This window comes from Tarenaya hassleriana, unplaced genomic scaffold (assembly GCF_000463585.1).
Source record: "Tarenaya hassleriana unplaced genomic scaffold, ASM46358v1 Cleome200, whole genome shotgun sequence".
Lineage (NCBI taxonomy): Eukaryota > Viridiplantae > Streptophyta > Magnoliopsida > Brassicales > Cleomaceae > Tarenaya > Tarenaya hassleriana.
Window position 1 is genome coordinate 47,142 of NW_010965374.1, and position 18,064 is coordinate 65,205.

The 18,064-nt window shown below is 42.0% G+C and overlaps 2 protein-coding genes and 1 pseudogene across 4 annotated transcripts; 1 reads left to right on the forward strand and 2 right to left on the reverse strand.

Annotated features, from left to right (window-relative positions):
• Positions 1 to 6,385: 6,385 nt before the first annotated feature.
• On the reverse strand, positions 6,386 to 10,454 carry LOC104814053. The gene is made up of 3 exons (XM_010541898.1): positions 9,981 to 10,454; positions 7,117 to 7,175; positions 6,386 to 6,710 (listed from the first exon to the last, which is right to left on the reverse strand). Exons 1-3 carry the CDS (start codon positions 10,251 to 10,253, stop codon positions 6,386 to 6,388), a joined length of 657 nt encoding a protein of 218 aa, XP_010540200.1. The 5' UTR covers positions 10,254 to 10,454.
• Positions 10,455 to 11,647: 1,193 nt separating this feature from the next.
• On the forward strand, positions 11,648 to 12,510 carry LOC104814054 (annotated as a pseudogene).
• Positions 12,511 to 12,935: 425 nt separating this feature from the next.
• Positions 12,936 to 14,297, reverse strand: LOC104814050. 3 transcript variants are annotated; one of them, XM_010541895.1, is made up of 3 exons: positions 13,748 to 14,297; positions 13,501 to 13,578; positions 12,936 to 13,305 (listed from the first exon to the last, which is right to left on the reverse strand). In XM_010541895.1, the coding sequence occupies exons 1-3, from the start codon at positions 14,234 to 14,236 to the stop codon at positions 13,165 to 13,167; spliced, it is 708 nt and encodes a 235-aa protein (XP_010540197.1). In that variant the 5' UTR covers positions 14,237 to 14,297; the 3' UTR covers positions 12,936 to 13,164. The 3 variants fall into 3 exon arrangements, with proteins under 3 accessions (XP_010540197.1, XP_010540196.1, XP_010540199.1); XM_010541894.1 differs by having other exon boundaries at positions 13,501 to 13,608; XM_010541897.1 differs by having other exon boundaries at positions 12,936 to 13,317; positions 13,501 to 13,608.
• Between the last annotated feature and the right edge of the window lie 3,767 nt (positions 14,298 to 18,064).

Here is an 18,064-nt window from a genome sequence, read left to right on the forward strand (position 1 = left end):
TATATAACTAATATACAACTAAAATAAGAGTAGTTTGTTAGTCGTAATAGGTTGTATATTAGTTATATATTAGTCGTAATAAGGTCGCAAAATTTTTTTTTTTTCTGGGTGGTGTACCCTGAAATTGCTGCGACCCAAGTGGGTTATTAGGGTTAAAACCCCTATCTTCTAGGGTTTTAAGTAAACAAGAAAAAAGGAAAAAAAAAAAGAAGAAGAAAAATAAAACCCTAAGCCTCCAAAACCCTTGCACACAAGAGAGATCGAGCTCTCTAGTCCTAGCAGACAAGTTCCAAGGTGTTGGAATCCATCCCGACGTGTGGATACGTGTAGAGGGCGAGATATTCTTCCTGCCTAGAGTGATCGGACGAACAGATCAATTGATACAGGCCCCGGATCGATTGAGGTAAGCGTTCTAACGTTTCTATGATTCAATAGTAGCATGGTTCTAGGGTTTCATTAAAAATTTTGTTTTATATCCGCTGCGCAAACCCTAGAATCGATCTCTTAGGAATTAGATTCGCTCATGAGATCCCAGGAAATCCAACAGCTGAGAATATTACTTCTCAACTTCGATACATAATAGACATCAGTGATCAACTTATGACTTCCATCATTGGTGGATATGACAATCGTACCTTTGCCTTCAATCTGTATCTTTGAAGAATCTCCGAATGAGATGTTGCCTTTTAACTTTTCATCGAGTTTCACAAACTTCTCTTTGCTTCCGCAAATATGGCTACTTGCACCATTATCTATACCAATGATTGTCTGTATCCTTCTCTCCATTTTTTTATTGCGAGCAACAAGGTTGGTTCCTCTGTTTCATGTTCGTCCTTGATGAGATTGGCCCTTTCTTCATTCCCTTTGTCATCACTTGGGCATTCCCTGGCAAAATGTCCCATTTTATGACAATTGTAATGTGACACTGATACGTGTGTACCGAGTCTAGAATTTATAACCCGATTAACAACTCACCGCAAGGATACGGATCGTCGTAACACGGAGTCGAACACGAGGACCGGTTGCTAAATCCAAATCTAGATCGAAAATAGATCAAAGCAAGCAAGCAAGTGATGGTGGAAATATGTAGAATCAATGGTAAGCAATATAAGAAAGTAAATAAAAACGAGTGACCTATCAAACAAGGATGACTACGGGCGTCGGGATCGTATTCGCGTGTATGGGTATTTAATAAGCATGCATGAATAACGATTATGACTTGTATTCGGGAATCATCAAGCAACGATAATAGAGAATTCACCTCTCGGTCTACTAACTCACTATCTACAGAGTAACTCGTCAATCTCTCGATCTATTCAAGTTAACCCTAGATGCATGAAGAACGCTATCATCAACCCTAGATCGATTAAGCCATATCTCTATGTGAATAATACGATCTATCCTATTGATTTTGATCTGAAACAAACCCATATCTCTATGTGGTTCAGAATCCAAGATAATTGATCAAGGGGTTAGCAAACATCAATCCAATAAAAGTGCAAATCAATAGAACCGAATCAAATCAAAACCGAGATCCAAGTTAGGGTTCAAACATACCCAAAACACATACGAATCCCTAACCCATAGTCATGGATCTACTCAAGGTTCATGGAAAATAATAGAAAGAACAGAGAAAAAGAGATAAAAGAAGGGATAGAAAAGCTCATGTCGATGTCTAGTCTTCACGATCGAATCCTCCTTCTTCTTCCCGAAATCCCGTGAACTTCTATTCTTCTCTCACCAAAAGCTCTCCAAAAGTGTGTATCTAGGTGTTCTCTAAGGGTCTCCCCTGTTCTAGGACGTGGCTAGCGCTTTTTCATAACCCTAGGATGGCTCCCCAGAGTCCTATTCCCGGTAGAATGCTGAAAATCGCGAAACAGGATTTTAGACTGGATCTGGACCGATTCCAGGTGGATCCGGACCGGATCCAGATTCCTAGGCCTGTGCTCGCTGTCTTGATTCGGACCGGATCCAGTTGGATCCGGCCTTGCACTGGCAGTTCTCTGGTATTCGCGATTTCGCTCATATCTTTCTGTTCCGGTGTCGGATTTATGCGATTTTGGTGTCTACGCGAAGCTCTTGAAGTGCTCTTTCCAATGGTATAGATTTCGCACGATTTGGACCTCTGTGGAGAAAGATATTGACGTCGCAACATGAGTATCTCATCCGGACTTCTCCTTTAACGCTCCAATTAGCTCCTTTTCGAGTCCAATCACTTTCGAAACCTGTAATCTGCAAAACTAAAGCACAACCGGGTTTTGTGTCCTAACACGTCTAGAATGCCTATGAATGCATGTGATTATCCTGTAAAACCTAGACAAACTCTCATCAAAATATAGAGAAGAATATGAGTTATCAGACACCTGTATCCCGATTCTCGTCGCAGGATGTGCCACATGGACGAAAAACAAATAAAATAATGCAAACCAAAAATACGAGAATTTTAAAACTTTTTAATATCAAACACGCAGCGGAAATTAAATAACATTTAAGTCTCAAAACACTCATGTCCGAATTAAAAAGGTACAATCATACAAACATGGAAATCGTTTTCCATCGCTTAAATTATTCAATGAAAGCAAAGCCCGTGCACGATGCTATCTCTTGAAGTCTTCGTCGCCTCAAACGTGCTACTCGTGCTCCTCGTGATCTGAAAAAGGTGAAACCACGAGGGCTAAGCACAACTGCTTAGTGAATAACTCGGGTTGGATCCGGTAAACCCGTTCCCAGCGAGAACGGTATTAAAACGATAAACACAAGGAATAATATTCAATATGCAACACGCATACATATCATATTAAAACATCATCATATCAATTCCCGTATGGCTTCACACCATCGGGTCAGCCGTAAACCCTGGTCATTTCTCATAATCAGGAGCACCTCTCACGCCGTCACATCTCGTGACGTTGGCCGTCGCTTATCACGACAATCAAGTATGTATGGTTTCACACAATAGAATTAGCCGTAAACCCTAGTCACATCGCATGACTAGGAGCGCCTCTCACGCCCGTCACATCTCATGACGTTGGCCGTTGCTTCGCGCAACAATCAAATCCCGTATGGCATCGCACCATAGGGTTAGCCGTAAACCCTAGTCACATCGCATGACTAGGAGCGCCTCTCACGCCCGTCACATCTCATGACGTTGGTCGTTGCTTCGCGCAACCATCAAATCCCGTATGGCATCGCACCATAGGGTTAGCCGTAAACCCTAGTCACATCACATGACTAGGAGCGCCTCTCACGCCCGTCACATCTCATGACGTTGGCCGTTGCCTCACGCAACTTCCAATGCGCTTCACGCGCACGTCACTTCTCGTGATCCATCGGAGAATAAAACTCAAACAACATACAACGATTCTCTCGGTATGTGTCGCACATCTCACCGCGCATTCAATTTATTAATTTATTCCAATTCTTCCCTTTTTTCATTTTGTCATGTTCCAACTCGTTCTTTACGTAGTTTGGTCGATTCCTAGATTTATATTTCATCCCGAGGTCTTTTTGGCTCAATTTCATCACTTTCTAGTATGGACCGGTCGTTCCGGGCGTTTCCGGGGTCTAGACCGATCGTTCCTGGTCATTTCGCGCATTTTCGGTGTTTTCTGGGTCTGGACCAATCGGTCCGGGCCTTCCCAAGGTTTGGACCGGTCGGTCCAGAGCCTGGATCGATCGGTCCAGATCCTGGACAGATCGCGATTTCGCGATTTTCGTCCCAGATTCTGGTTCGACTTCGTTGGCTCATAACTCACTCGTTTCTTATCCAAATTGAGTGTCGTTTGTTTCTAAATGCTCCTTGAAATGTACTCTTTTGATTCCAACTAACAATTTATTCAGTTATCACACCAATTTTCTGGGTAATGGCCCGAAAGTTTCGGACTCAGCATGCTTCTGCGTTTTTCTCTGCAATTTTACAGTTTTTCTCCGATTTTTAACCTTTCATATCTTGCTCATTTTTTCACCAAATCGAGTGTCGTTTGTGTGAGAATGAAAATAAGAGTCAATGCAACTATTAATGTAATTATTCCAATTATATTTAGTATCTATGTGTTCATTGCAACTTCCACTTTCTAATCATGCCCAGGTTTCATCGAATTAACACCATAATAACGATGAAAACGAGCTCACACAGAGGCAACTCGAGCCACTCACCTCAAACCAGAACTGTTTCTGGTTTTGGCCGGAGTTGATGGAGTTTTCCGGCGATTCCGACGTCGACGATCCTCTCAGATGTTCTAGGGCTGTCCCTTGTTGCTCCACCGAGCTCCGTTCCTCCTCTCTCCTTCTCTTTCTCTTTCCTTCTCCCTCTTTTCCTTCATTTTCTTCTTCTTCCTCTGGTTTTTCTTCTGTAGTTTTTCTTCAGCAATCATGGTGTTTGGCAGCCATTGGGAGAGGTTTTTAGAGCCAGTGAGAGGTCTAGGGTCGGGTAGGGCTGTTTAGGGGGCATCATTGCTCGATTGTGGAGAGTTAGGTCGGATTTTGAGGTTTTTCTGGACCGGTCGATCTACGAGTAGACTGTCCAGTCCCCGCGTGTGCATCTGGTTCGGTTTTTAGTCTTGGACCGTCCGTTCTACCTGGTCCAGACCGGGCGGTCCAGCTCATTCGGGCCGTCCGTTCTACGTGGTCCAGACCGGGTGGTCCTGCGCACTCGGACTGTCCGTTCTCTCTTGTTTCTCAGACCGGGCGGTCTAGGTCCTGCTGGAACGGTCGACCCAGCTTGTTCTACATGTTCGTTCTGTCTTGTCCCAGACCGGACGGTCTACACACGGAGACCGGACGGTCTGGGACCTAGGACTTCGTCTTCCTCACGAGATTCAGTCCGATTTTTCGCCATTTTTGCCCAAATTTTGATTCGATTTCAGTTCTAATTGTTACCCACTCACTATTTAACATTCCTATGTGCTTAACTCTTGCATAATCAATAGTCTACACCATAAATCATGAAAATAGAATCTCACAAACACAATCCAAACCACTCACCTCGGTTTTTCTGTGATATGTGATCTTGTCTAAGCCTGTGCGAGTTCTACGGGTCGTTCAAGGCTCTGAAACTCTCCAGAATCCTTCTATGCCCGCCCCTCTAGGGTTCCTCGAGCTCTCCTCGTCCTTGTTCGTCCTCCAACTCTCTCCTTCTCTCTTTTTTTCGCAGTCAGTTTTCCGCTCGAGATGACTCTGTTACTCTGTTTAGGCCGGTTAAATGGGCATCTTCTCGCGGCCTAAGGGTGCTAGAGTGGCCAAGAGGGCCAGAGGATGTCATCCACTAGACAGGGGTGGCGGCTGGTGGCGCGTGGGGTCGAGATGTCGCGCAATAATCGCGGCCGAAAGGTGGAAGAAATTCAGAAAATTCGGCCACTTTTTCCCCTAAACCCCAGACCGTCCGTTCTGGTGTTGGTCCGTCCGTTCTGTTTCGCGAACGTGCAGACCGTCCGGTCTGCACCCTGATCCGTCCGGTCTTGACCGATTTTTCGTCTTTTTCTCTGTTTTTTCGCTGGACCGGTCGGTCTACCTCTAGACCGATCGGTCTAGGTCATTTTTTCTTCGTTTTTCCGACGTTTTCGATGTGTTCTAGCCCCACTTGTCCCTTGATTCGATGTTTATGCCAATTACCTTATATTTTAGGCTTGTTTTACCCTATTTTGTTCCCGAAATTAAATTAAATAGTTTATTCGGGAATCGGGGCATTACACCGGTGGCATAGCCGCTCGCGCTGGCGGCTCTGCGGGTCTCACCGTACAATATGCCGCAAAGTGTCCCAGCTGTTGGCACCGATAGCAGACCGGTAGCCCTCTCCGAGATGGCGGAGGTAATGCCTGGGTGACTGGCGCCTTACCCTTGTCTTTTACTCGGCTGCTCTGGCCAGTCTAACCAGTCTTCCCTGACGGACGCGTATAGGGATGGCGTCTAGGAGGACTTCGGTCACGGGCCCTGCTGGCTCTCTCCTCCTTTTCCGCTTCCTCCGCTTTCTCCAGCTGGTCAATGCAATGGCTTAGAGTTCGGAACTCGTGGAGTGTGACTCTCCAGCGGAGTGAAGGTCGTAGTCCCACAATGAACTTAGTGATCTTCTAGCTCTCTAGGGGCACCAGATGTGCCGAATGTTTAAGCATGCGTACGAATTCAGCTTTGTACTCCCTCACAGTCATGTTCCCATGCTGCAGGTTCAGGAAATCAGAGAGGCGACGTTCTTGATTCTGTCGGCGGTAGTACTTCCTCTCAAACTCCTCCTTGAATTCCTCCCAGGTGAAACGATGCCCGTCCGGCATCTCCTGTACCACCTTTTCTCACCAATGTCGAGCTTGCCCGGACAAGTGATGGCTCACTAGTAGCGCTCGATATCGTAGGGGACACTGAACATATTCCAGTCTCGTGTGATGCATGTCATCCATTATTCTTCTGCAGCCTCGGGATCCAGTGATCCTCCAAACCTTGGAGTGTGCATGGCCCGTAATTCCCGAACAATAGGTAGGTAGTCTCCTATCGCTGCCGGTGCAGGTGGTGGCGGAGGTAGGTCTTCCTCCCTAGGTTCCGGACCTCGCGCTGGGGGTGGAGGTGGGAGATGTGCCATCAAGGTTTGTATCATGGTCTCCTGGAATGCACGGAATTCATTTCGTATCTCCTCCTGAAATTTCCTAAATTCCGCAGCTTGGGGAACATAGTTGGGGATATTGTTGTCTCCCGTCGTAGACTGAGCACGTCGTGGCGTCATTTCACTGCACCACGGTTAAGGTAGCATTAGCGGTGACCTCAGACAACACATCGTATGTCGGTTCTTTGTAAAAATTCCTTGGGACATGTTTTCGCAAACATTTTCCATTGTAAAAATCTTAAGGTAGTGAGGTGTACTTTCCCGTGGAAGGAACGTTGCTCTGATACCAACAGTTGTGACACCCGTATCCCGATTCCCGTTGTAGGATGTGCCACATGGACGAAAAACAAATAAAATAATGCAAACCAAAAATACGGGAATTTTAAAACTTTTTAATATCAAACACACAGCGGAAATTAAATAACATTTAAGTCTCAAAACACTCATGTCCGAATTAAAAAGGTACAATCATACAAATATGGAAATCGTTTTTCATCGTTTAAATTATTCAATGAAAGCAAAGCTCGTACACGATGTTGTCTCTTGAAGTCTTCGTCGCCTCAAACGTGCTACTCGTGCTCCTCGTGATCTGAAAAAGGTGAAACCACGAGGGCTAAACACAATTGCTTAGTGAATAACCCGGGTTGGATCCGGTAAACCCGTTCCCAGCGAGAACGGTATTAAAACGATAAAACACAAGGTATAATATTCAATATTCAACACACATACATATCATATTAAAACATCATCGTATCAATTCCCGTATGGCTTCACACCATCGGGTCAGCCGTAAACCCTGGTCACTTCTCATGACCAGGAGCACCTCACACGCCCTTCACATCTCGTGACGTTGGCCGTCACTTCTCACGACAATCAAGTATGTATGGTTTCACACCATAGAATTAGCCGTAAACCCTAGTCACATCGCATGACTAGGAGCGCCTCTCACGCCCGTCACATCTCATGACGTTGACCGTTGCTTCGCGCAACAATCAAATCCCGTATGGCATCGCACCATAGGGTTAGCCATAAACCCTAGTCACATCGCATGACTAGAAGCGCCTCTCACGCCCGTCACATCTTATGACATTGGCCGTTGCTTCGCGCAACCATCAAATCCCGTATGGCATCGCACCATAGGGTTAGCCGTAAACCCTAGTCACATCGCATGACTAGGAGCGCCTCTCACGCCCATCACATTTCATGACGTTGGCCGTTGCTTCACGCAACATCCAATGCGCTTCACGCGCACGTCATTTCTCGTAACCCATCGGAGAATAAAACTCAAACAACATATAACGATTCTCTCGGTATGTGTCGCACATCTCAGCGCATTCAATTTATTAATTTATTCCAATTCTTCCCTTTTTTCATTTTGTCATGTTCCAACTCGTTCTTCACGTAGTTTGGTCGATTCCTAGGTTTATATTTCATCCTGAGATCTTTTTGGCTCAATTTCATCACTTTCTAGTCTGGACCGGTCGTTCCGGGCATTCCCGAGGTCTGGATTGATCGCTCCTGGTCATTTCGGTTATTTTTGGTTTTTTCTGGGTCTGGACCGGTCGGTCCGGCCTTTCCGGAGTCTAGTCCGGTCAGTCCAGGCCATTTCGGACCATTCCGGCATTTTTAGGCTCTGGACGGGTCGGTCCACGGACCATTCCGGCATTTTTAGGGTCTGGACGGGTCGGTCCACAGCCTGGACCAATCGGTCCAGAGCCTGGACAGATCGCGATTTCGCGATTTTCGTCCCAGATTCTGGTCCGACTTCGTTGGCTCATAACTCACTCGTTTCTTGTCCAAATTGAGTGCTGTTTGTTTCTAAATGCTCCTTGAAATGTCCTCTTTTGATTCCAACTAACAATTTATTCAGTTATCACACCTATTTTCTGGGTAATGGCCCGAAAGTTTCGGACTCAGCATGCTTCTGCATTTTTCTCTGCAATTTTACAGTTTTTCTCCGATTTTTAACCTTTCATATCTTGCTCGTTTCTTCACCAAATCGAGTGCCGTTTGTTTCTATGTGTTCATTGCAACTTTCAATTTCTAATCATGCTCAGGTTTCATCGAATTAACATCATAATAACGATGAAAACGAGCTCACACAGAGTCAACTCGAGCCACTCACCTCAAACCAGAACTGTTTCTGGTTTTGGCCGGAGTTGATGGAGTTTTCCGGTGATTCCGACGTCGGCGATCCTCTCAGACGTTCTAGGGCTGTCCCTTGTTGCTCCACCGAGCTCTGTTCCTCCTCTCTCCTTCTCTTTCTCTTTCCTTCTCCCTCTTTTCCTTCCTTTTCTTCTTCTTCCTCTGGTTTTTCTTCTGTAGTTTTTCTTCAGCAATCATGGTGTTTGGCAGCCATTGGGAGAGGTTTTTAGAGCCAGAGAGAGGTCTAGGGTCGGGTAGGGCTGTTTAGGTGGCATCATTGCTCGATTGTGGAGAGTTAGGTCGGATTTTTGCCGCCTGTAGGGCCTTGAACGCACTCCCAGTACGCGGCCATGATTGCAAGCTCGCTGATATTTTCCTTCGCCTGGACCGGTTGGTCCAGACTTTTTTTTTTCGGTGTCGCTGTGGCTCAGACCGGTCGGTCTACGTGCTAGACCGATCGGTCTCGACCTATTTTTTTTCCTTCTTTTTGTCGTCTCGTTCGCTCGGGGTGGTTTTCCGGGCCTTTTCCCTACACTTTGTGGTCCCTATCTTAAGGTTTAGTACCCGTTTATTTAATTATTCTTCTCCGATTTTAATTAAATATCCCAAATTGGATTCGGGTTATTACATGTAACATTCAAGATTTGTTTTGTTATACCTCCTTTCATATGTATTTGTGTGAAAACCTCTTCCTCTTGCTCTTCCTCTTGGTGCACCACGACCTCTGAGTGATAGTTGGTTATTTCTTTCGTAACTCGGATTGTCTCCATTTCCTCTTTCTCTTCCATATTGGCCATATCCACGTCCTCTCCCTCGGCCATGTCCGCGTCCTCTAAAATTTTGACCTTTATTTTTCTCATCATTCTCAAGACAACCTTTGCTTGAAGAATCTCTTCCGCTGTTCCTCATTGTCTTCGGTTTAATTTTTCTTCATGTGCTATCAAACTTCCCTCCAATTCTTCTATTGTCATCGAGTCTACATCTTTAGACTCTTCTATAGCACACACCTTGTAATCAAACTTTGGTGTTAAAGATCGGAGAATCTTTTCCACCACAGAAGTATCTTCTATTTTATCCCCGTAAATCCTCAGTTGATTTACGATAGACTTCACTCTTGAACAATAATCCGAAACCGATTCGAATTCTTAATTTCATCGTTAATGCTTCAAAATCGGCTTTTAATGAATTTAATCTCCCCCTTTTTTTCTTTCTCTACGCCTTGAAAAGATTTTTCTAAAATCTTCCATACCTCATTTGACGTAGTGGCATGAGAGACTTTGTCGAGTAACTCGTCATCCAAACATTGATGAATGAGAGTGAGAGTGTGCTTATCCTTCTTCCTTGACTCGGACAAAGCCTTCATTTGGGGTTGCGATAAAGACTCCTCATCTTCGGTTTTCTCGTACCCTTTCTCCACAATCTCCCAAACTTCGTTGTAGTCGAGCAAAGCCTTCATTCGTAAGCACCATTTTTCATAGTTCGTCTTTGTTAGACGGGGATATTGATAGCTTGTAGTCGCCATTACTTCTCACAACTCTCTTTAATCTCTCAAGATTTTTTTCGAAAATTTAAGAAACCGGGCTCTGATACCACTTTGTAGGATTAGAGGGAGGATTATTCGAATGAGGGAGGAGGATTATTTAGTGTTTAGGATTTTTGGAGGAGATTAGGAAATATTTGGAAGAAGAAAGAATTTGAAGATTTTTGGAAGAGGAAATGAATTTTTTTTTTCTCTTCAAATTTGCTTGATTTTAAATTCCATACAAACACACATATTTATACTACAAACTCACACCTAACTACATATCTAACTCACTTATTAAACACATTTTTACCTAATTTTCTTCCACACATATTCTACACATTTCTAACTACCTCACCAAACTACAATTTCATCACATTTTCACACATCTTCCATATTAATCACATTTTTCATAAACATACCAAAATATTTAATTGATTTTTAAAATCAAGTTTAATTTCAACAGATCCTGGAGCGAAAGGTACACGTGCTTTTTATATCAAAAGGGATAAAAATCTGCTGGATTTGGGGGAATCAGTCTTCCCCAAATCATTTGATTACCCAAAACCTTGCCTGAGTTCGAAGTTAACGGCTAGAATATGTTGCTGATTCACCATCAAAGAAAGTAATTTCCCTTAATCATTTGATTGGTGTGTGAGCTTTGTCTCATAATTCCCTTTGTTTCACCTAGCCTTCATATGCTCTCAAGGCGTTTTGTTTTGGGCAGTCTCCGGTTGCTCAAAGAAGGAAGGACCTCGGCAGCTAATATCTGCAATCTTCACTCTATCTTCTGCTGCTGTGCTTCTTCACAATTTCGAGGGAAAATGTCAAAATATATGCAACTAATTGATTTTATGATCAGCGATGACATAAAGTGTTCAATGGATGAGTCATATACAAGCTAAGAAGGCATATAAACGTATAGGAATCAAAGGAATTACTTGGAATGTCATTTGGATTGTATGATTTGGTCTAGAACCTTCCAAAAGCACTGAAACAGCAAAGGGAATGAGAGGAAAGCATATGCAGTACCCTGAGTTGTCAGATGAGTGATCAAAATCTTGAGCATGGGCCAGCATTGCTTTGGCTATCATAACCGCTCGTGCTTCGTTCTTCGTTCTTCGTCTTCCCGCCCAAGGATCTCGGGCTTCTTCAAGAGGGTGTTCGAGGCTATCATCTATAATTTCTGCATCAATGTTTCGGGAAGGTAATCTCTCAGATGCAGAATGTGTGTGGAACAGGTGATGTTCATACATAAGTACAGTGAAAAGCATATGAATATGGACACAGTTATTGCAATAACTTTAAATTCTTGACAAAAGTATAATGTCACATAAACATTTCGTGAGGTATGGAACCCAAGAAATCGTCTGTAAGTAATGTGTTACCTCCAAGTTCCCTGGCAAGAAGCGCAGCCACATCTTCTCAGAAAGCAATTGGTGGATTATTCATGCTGACAATGCGTCTCTGAATACTAAAGCTCCGTAGCCTTTCCGACAGCCTACGCGAATTTCCCCACCACTCGTCCGTCTACGTTGCTGCCGTCGCCGGAGACAACAGCCCCATGAAAAGGCCTTCTCCTGACTCCGATGTCAACAACCAGTCCAAGCGCAGAAAGATTTTAGTTCAAAAGCAAGATTTGATCGACCCTTGTGTTTTTTTCTGGTGACCTAGAGAATCCACCTTCCCCCAAAGCCACCCGGAATAGAACTCGCTTCGGTGGCCCGAGTCAACTAGCTCCGGTCGTTCTTCGACGGTCTTGTTTGATGGATACTCGTGCCCTCTTGCTGAGAAGCAAGAAACGACGTTTAAGTGCAAGCTCTTTCCTGAAAAGACGACGATGGAGGAGGGTCCCGAGTCAAAGGTTTACAGAATCGCATTTCTTTAATTTCATTTTCCTAATCTGATTCACTGCCATTTCTTGTGTGTGTATGCATGATTATATCTGTCATGACAACTAATTCTACCAAATCTTGATTACAAAACGATGAACTAAGTTTTCATTATTGCTGACACTCTGATTCATATTTGTATCTACATTTGTGCCCCGACACAAAGAACAGGACTTAGAGGGAAGGTTTCGAAGAAGAAGGAATGAGAATAGAGAGATCCCGAGATGGGTACGTGATCCGATCGAAGCGCCAATGCCGACATGCTTATAGGGTTCTTTAATTTCTCTGGTAGTCACTTCTACTTCAAGCTCGTATTCGAATTCAGGATCATTGTCGAAAAGATGTTCATACCCAAGTATAGTTGAGGCATATGAATCCGGACACAGTTATTGCCATGGCTTTAAATTCTTGACAAAAGTATGACGTCTCACACAAACATCTCGTGAGGTAATATGTTACCTCCGAGTTCTCGGAAAGCAATGGGTGGATTATTTTCATTATTCATGCATACCAAATTAACTAGACGACAGTTGCATGATTCATTGGAACACTGTCCGAAAACAAAATGGAAGAAACACATAATCCTGCAATATCTCTACATTGTCGGAAAACAAAAAAGTTTACAATGAGAAACTACATGACAATTGCATGATTTAGTGAAACATTGACATCAAAGTATCATGCTTGTTTTATGATGTATAACTACGTGATTTCATGGTAACATCTCCCGACAAACTGATCGCATCGATTGACAGTAACGTTTGATCAGTCTCATTCTTACATTAGTAGATAACCATGCGAAAGCTAGGAGTTACTCTTCATAGAATTTCACTTCACAATAGGGGTGACAAGAAAGCTAGACATCAGAGAAGCAGCTTCAGAACTAATACCAGAAACAAACGACTAATTAACAACCGAGATTTTCCCAAGTTAGGACTACATACAACAAGAGGAAAAGGTAAATTTTTTCGTGTTTTCGTGTATGAACATCTTCTCGAAAATGACCCTCAATTCGAAATCTATAGAAGCTTGAAGTAGAAGTGACTATCAGAGAAAAGAACCCTATAAGCATTTCGGCATTGGCACTTCAATCGGATCACGTATCCATCTCCGGATCTCTCTATTCTCATTCCTTCTTCTTCGAAACCTTCCTCCAAGTCCTATTCTTGTGTCTCCGGAGCACAAATGTGAATACAAATATGAATCAGAGAGGCAACAATAATGAAAACCTAGTTCATCGTTTTGTAATCAAGATTTTGAAGAATCATGCATACACACACACATGAAATGGCAGTGAATCAGATTAGGAAAACATTATTCAGATTTCACATTATGTTTCAAACAGTTCGTCAAACCTTTGTGGCATCTTCGAGTTCTTTGTGGCTGTGTTCTTCACTGCGAAAATCCAAGTCCTTGCACAACCCGTTCATCTCCTTCACGCGATCGTTTATCATCGTTAGCATCTGTTTGACCAGTCAAACATCAAAGATCTTCATGGAAAGGACCACACTCCATCGTTGTTCGTTAACAGAAAAAAGACCATAACAAATCAAAGCAATGGGCAAGAGGAAAAAAAATTAAAGAAATAGCGATTCTTTAAACCTTTGACTCGGGACTCTCCTCCATCATCGTCTTTTCAGGGAAGGGCTTGCACTTAAACGTCGTTTCTTGCTTCTCAGCAAGAGGGCACAAGTATCCATCAAACAACGACCGTCGAAGAACGACCGGAGCGAGTTGACTCGGGTCGCCGATGCGAGTTCTATTCTGGGTCGGTTCGGAGGAAGGTGGATTCTCTGGGTAGCCGGAAAAAACACAAGGGTCGATCAAATCTTGGTTTTGAACTAAAATCTTTCTGCGTTTGGACTGGTCGGAGACATCGGAGTCAGGAGAAGGACTTTTCATGGCGACGGCAGCAGCGGAGACGGGCGAGTGGTGGAGAAATTCACGTAGGCTGTAGGGGGAGGAGCTGAGGCGGAGGAGAGAGAGATCGATTTCGTCAAGGTTGATATGAAAACCATCTTGCTCTGTCATGTCAGATAACGAGGATTCATGGGCTTCGAAGAGAACTTCATGGATCGAATTCATCTTCATCTTCTTGGTTTACTTTTTTGTTCTCTCCCTCCTTTCCTCTCTCTCTGTGAGGTTTTCCCAGAAAATGGAAGAAAGAGAAGCGGGAAGAAATAACAGAGGAGGATTGTGGTTTATATAAAAACGCAGTGTTTCTTTGTTGACGGGGTCAACCGATCTTAACTGAATCCGTTAAAAGCCATTTGGTTTCTTTCATAATTCCATATGTTTACAAAACAAGTCTTTGACCGACTTTCAATAAAAACCATATTATACAATAATTTTATTTCGAGATTATCACAAAAAATTTCGTAATTTTTAAATTTAATAAATATATATATTTCCTTAATATTTCTCAAATATTTCAAAATGTTATTTATATATGACTCACCTTATACCAAAAAAAAAAACAAAACTATATGACTCACCTGATCTAATTATCCGGTGGCAATACTCAATGCTAACAATAAATTTGACCAAATGCATTGCACGAAATACATAATAGATGAAAATATATTAGATTCTTGTTAAGGAATACAATTTAACATCTATTTACCATATATCATAGTAGTAATATACAATTATATGTAATGAGTATTCGAATGAATTTGAACATAACAACGGATGACAAGATTTCACCATAATCGATATCATTAATTTGTCGAAACACATTTACCACCAATCATGTGTTATAGGTATGTATATTGATACATTGATACACGCGTATGAAATCTTAAATTCTACCCAATGTGATGTCTCACCACAACAGTATGTATCGCTGTAGTACGGGATTGAACACATGAACCGTTAGCACTCCTAATCAAACTAATGGTGAGATGATGGATTGATGGTGAAATGATGAGAATTAAATGTTGAAATAGAAACAAAATAAGGAGATTTGATATGATTGATAATAATCAAAGGCATAATATCAATTAAGAATAAAATATATATCGTGATAATTATATTTTGCCTTATTTGTTTCTTTCGTATCTTGTTTCTTTCAATAATTTTTCCTATAAATATATGGATTATTTTCATTGTAATGTAAGAAGAAAGAAGAGATGTAGCAATAAAAGTGTTCCCGTTCCTTTCTCTTTTGTTCTTTCTTTCGAATTTAATTTCCGCATTTTATTTTTCAATATGGTATCAGAGCAGCGTTGCGATCTGAACTATATGTTTCTTTTTTCTAATTTTCTAATCTCTTCTTTCTTTTGCGTTTTGGATGTTCATATATCCAAATCGTTCAAAGAGGAGTAAAAAAACCAGATTCAAACGATGTGCTATGACAAAAAGAAGTCAAAGCTAAAAACTCTAAGATCAAGCAAGATGCTATGACAAAAAGAGTTAAAGCTAGAACTTTAAAGTCAAGCGAAGTGATTTGAAAGAGGTTAATACTCTCTAAATGAATGAAATTTGGTTTCTATGGATTGTTCTAATAACAGTGAAGTTTTTCATCATTTTGTTGTATCTTCAAGATTGATTTTTGAATTCTTTCAAAATCAATCTTGAGGGAGAATGTTGAAATAGAAACAAAATATGGAGATTTGATATGATTGATAATAATTAAAGACATAATATCAATTAAGAATAAAATATATATCGTGATAATTATATTTTGCCTTATTTGTTTCTTTCGTATCTTGTTTCTTTCAATAATTCTTCCTATAAATGTATGGATTATTTTCATTGTAATGTAAGAAGAAAGAAGAGATGTAGCAATAAAAGTGTTCCCGCTCTTTTCTCTTTTGTTCTTTCTTTCGAATTTAATTTCCGCATTTTATTTTTCAATATTAAAAGCTATAAATGAAAACAAATAAATATGATAGCTAAGACGAAGAAATCAAACAATGAAAGCCTAGGTGATTCAAGATTGTTCATCACATATTCTAAATATATGTTAAACATGCAAATATACATATATGGATTGTGACCCCGTAACCAGTGTCTCGCCCAGAGTTGCATCACATGGACGATCAAAACCGTATATCCAAAATAGCGGGAATTTTAAACATTTTATATTACACATACGCAGCAGAAATATGTATATACATAGCAAACCCATATCTATAGTAGACGTATACAAACCACAACCTATGGGTGGTGAATACGGAAAAGTACAAAGTCAGTACACACCACCGGCAACAAAAGTAAACCGTACACGTCTAGGGAGAAAATATACATGATCCCGGGAAAAAGTATCACACGTCACCAGTGCCTTCATCCTGCTGCTGCAAAAACTGCTCCGAGCCTGAAACGTTGCATAACAACGTCCGTAAGCTATATGCTTAGTCAGTACTTCGGGTTAAACCCGAAGATCATACTCAAATTGCAAATGGTTAATCAAATGCAATATTTATACACATAATATATATATACACAACATGTCATATAACGAATCTTAAATTTCACACACATAGGATAGTATACGGATCTGGTATCACCAGTCCAGCAAGTCCTAGCTCGACTCATCGGGTCTATCAGTAACACCGATACCGTCAAATCATCTCTACGGGTGCATCACACGCGTAGGTAAGAACTCTCCATGTACCACGCACAATCCCCTCACTCTCCTCGGTCAAAACTGGAATAATAAAAATACACCAAACCAGGCCCAACACTTCATAAAAACATATCACACCAACCATCTCCTCTAATACCGATGTCACCTCTCGATACTAGAGCATCAGGTGCCTCCTCCAGACCACCACCAACTATATCGAGCGAAGTCAGTCATCGACTGACAACCTCTCGCCGCCCATCTGCCACAGAAAAACTCATCAGACCCGAGTCCAAGTCTTTTGGAGTAATTCTGCATAACCTCATCGGTAGAATCTCTCAATCCCGAGTCACGGGTAAATGTATGTCAGTCTCTGCCGGGAATCACTCCCGAACCCGTTCCATAGCATGTGGAACGTCGGCGCGGTCACAAAGTAACTGTAAGGTTTTCTCATCCTAGGATAGTCGAATCACTCAAGGCTATCCCGTGAATCATCGGCTCCAAGCTCCGCCCATAGGCGATAAATCACAATCACGCCTCCTCAATATGAAACTCGACCCGGATCAAGGATCATAAAGAGGAGGTCCCAAACAAAGCAATCATCGAAATGTCACCTCAAAACCCGGCTACAATCACATGCTCAACAATACTCCGGCCCTCCGAAGTATTATCTCATGTCAATGAAGTCATGCCAACTACCCAAATTGCCAATCACTAGCACTCATACAACAACCTCCTTTTAATCATGCATACACACGTCTTTACTTATTGTTCTGGTATCCATGCTTTTTTATGTTCATTTTATTCTTTTATCCTCCGATCCAATCATATTGGGTTTCGACCATTCCGGATTACCAATTCAGCTTGTTCCGAGGGTTTACTTACCGTAATTGGTTCCGTTAGAGTTTCATGAGGTTTGAGTAGGAAGCATAGTTGATTTTGAGCTGTGGGCTTTGTTGCTAAGGTTTTCTAGGGTTGATTCCTTAATTTTTCCATCGATTTCAACACGAATCGAGCTCCAATTTGGGGTTTTATTTTCTGAAACTTTTCAGGAACGAGAGAGAGTATGAGAGTGAGTTTTTGATAGGGGTGGGCATTTTTACCCGAGACCCGCGGGTTTTCGGGTACCCTATCTCACGGATACCCAGATTGTATCACTATGCGAGACAATGAGATACATGCCGAGTTTTTTTAGACGAAAACCCAAGTTTCGGGTTCGGGTTCAAATTTAAATATTTCTTTACGGGTTATCTCATGGGTACCGGATAAAATATAAAATTACAAAAATATCCCTTATTTTTAATATATTTACGAAAATACTAATGCCTAAACCTGATATACGCCCAGATCGG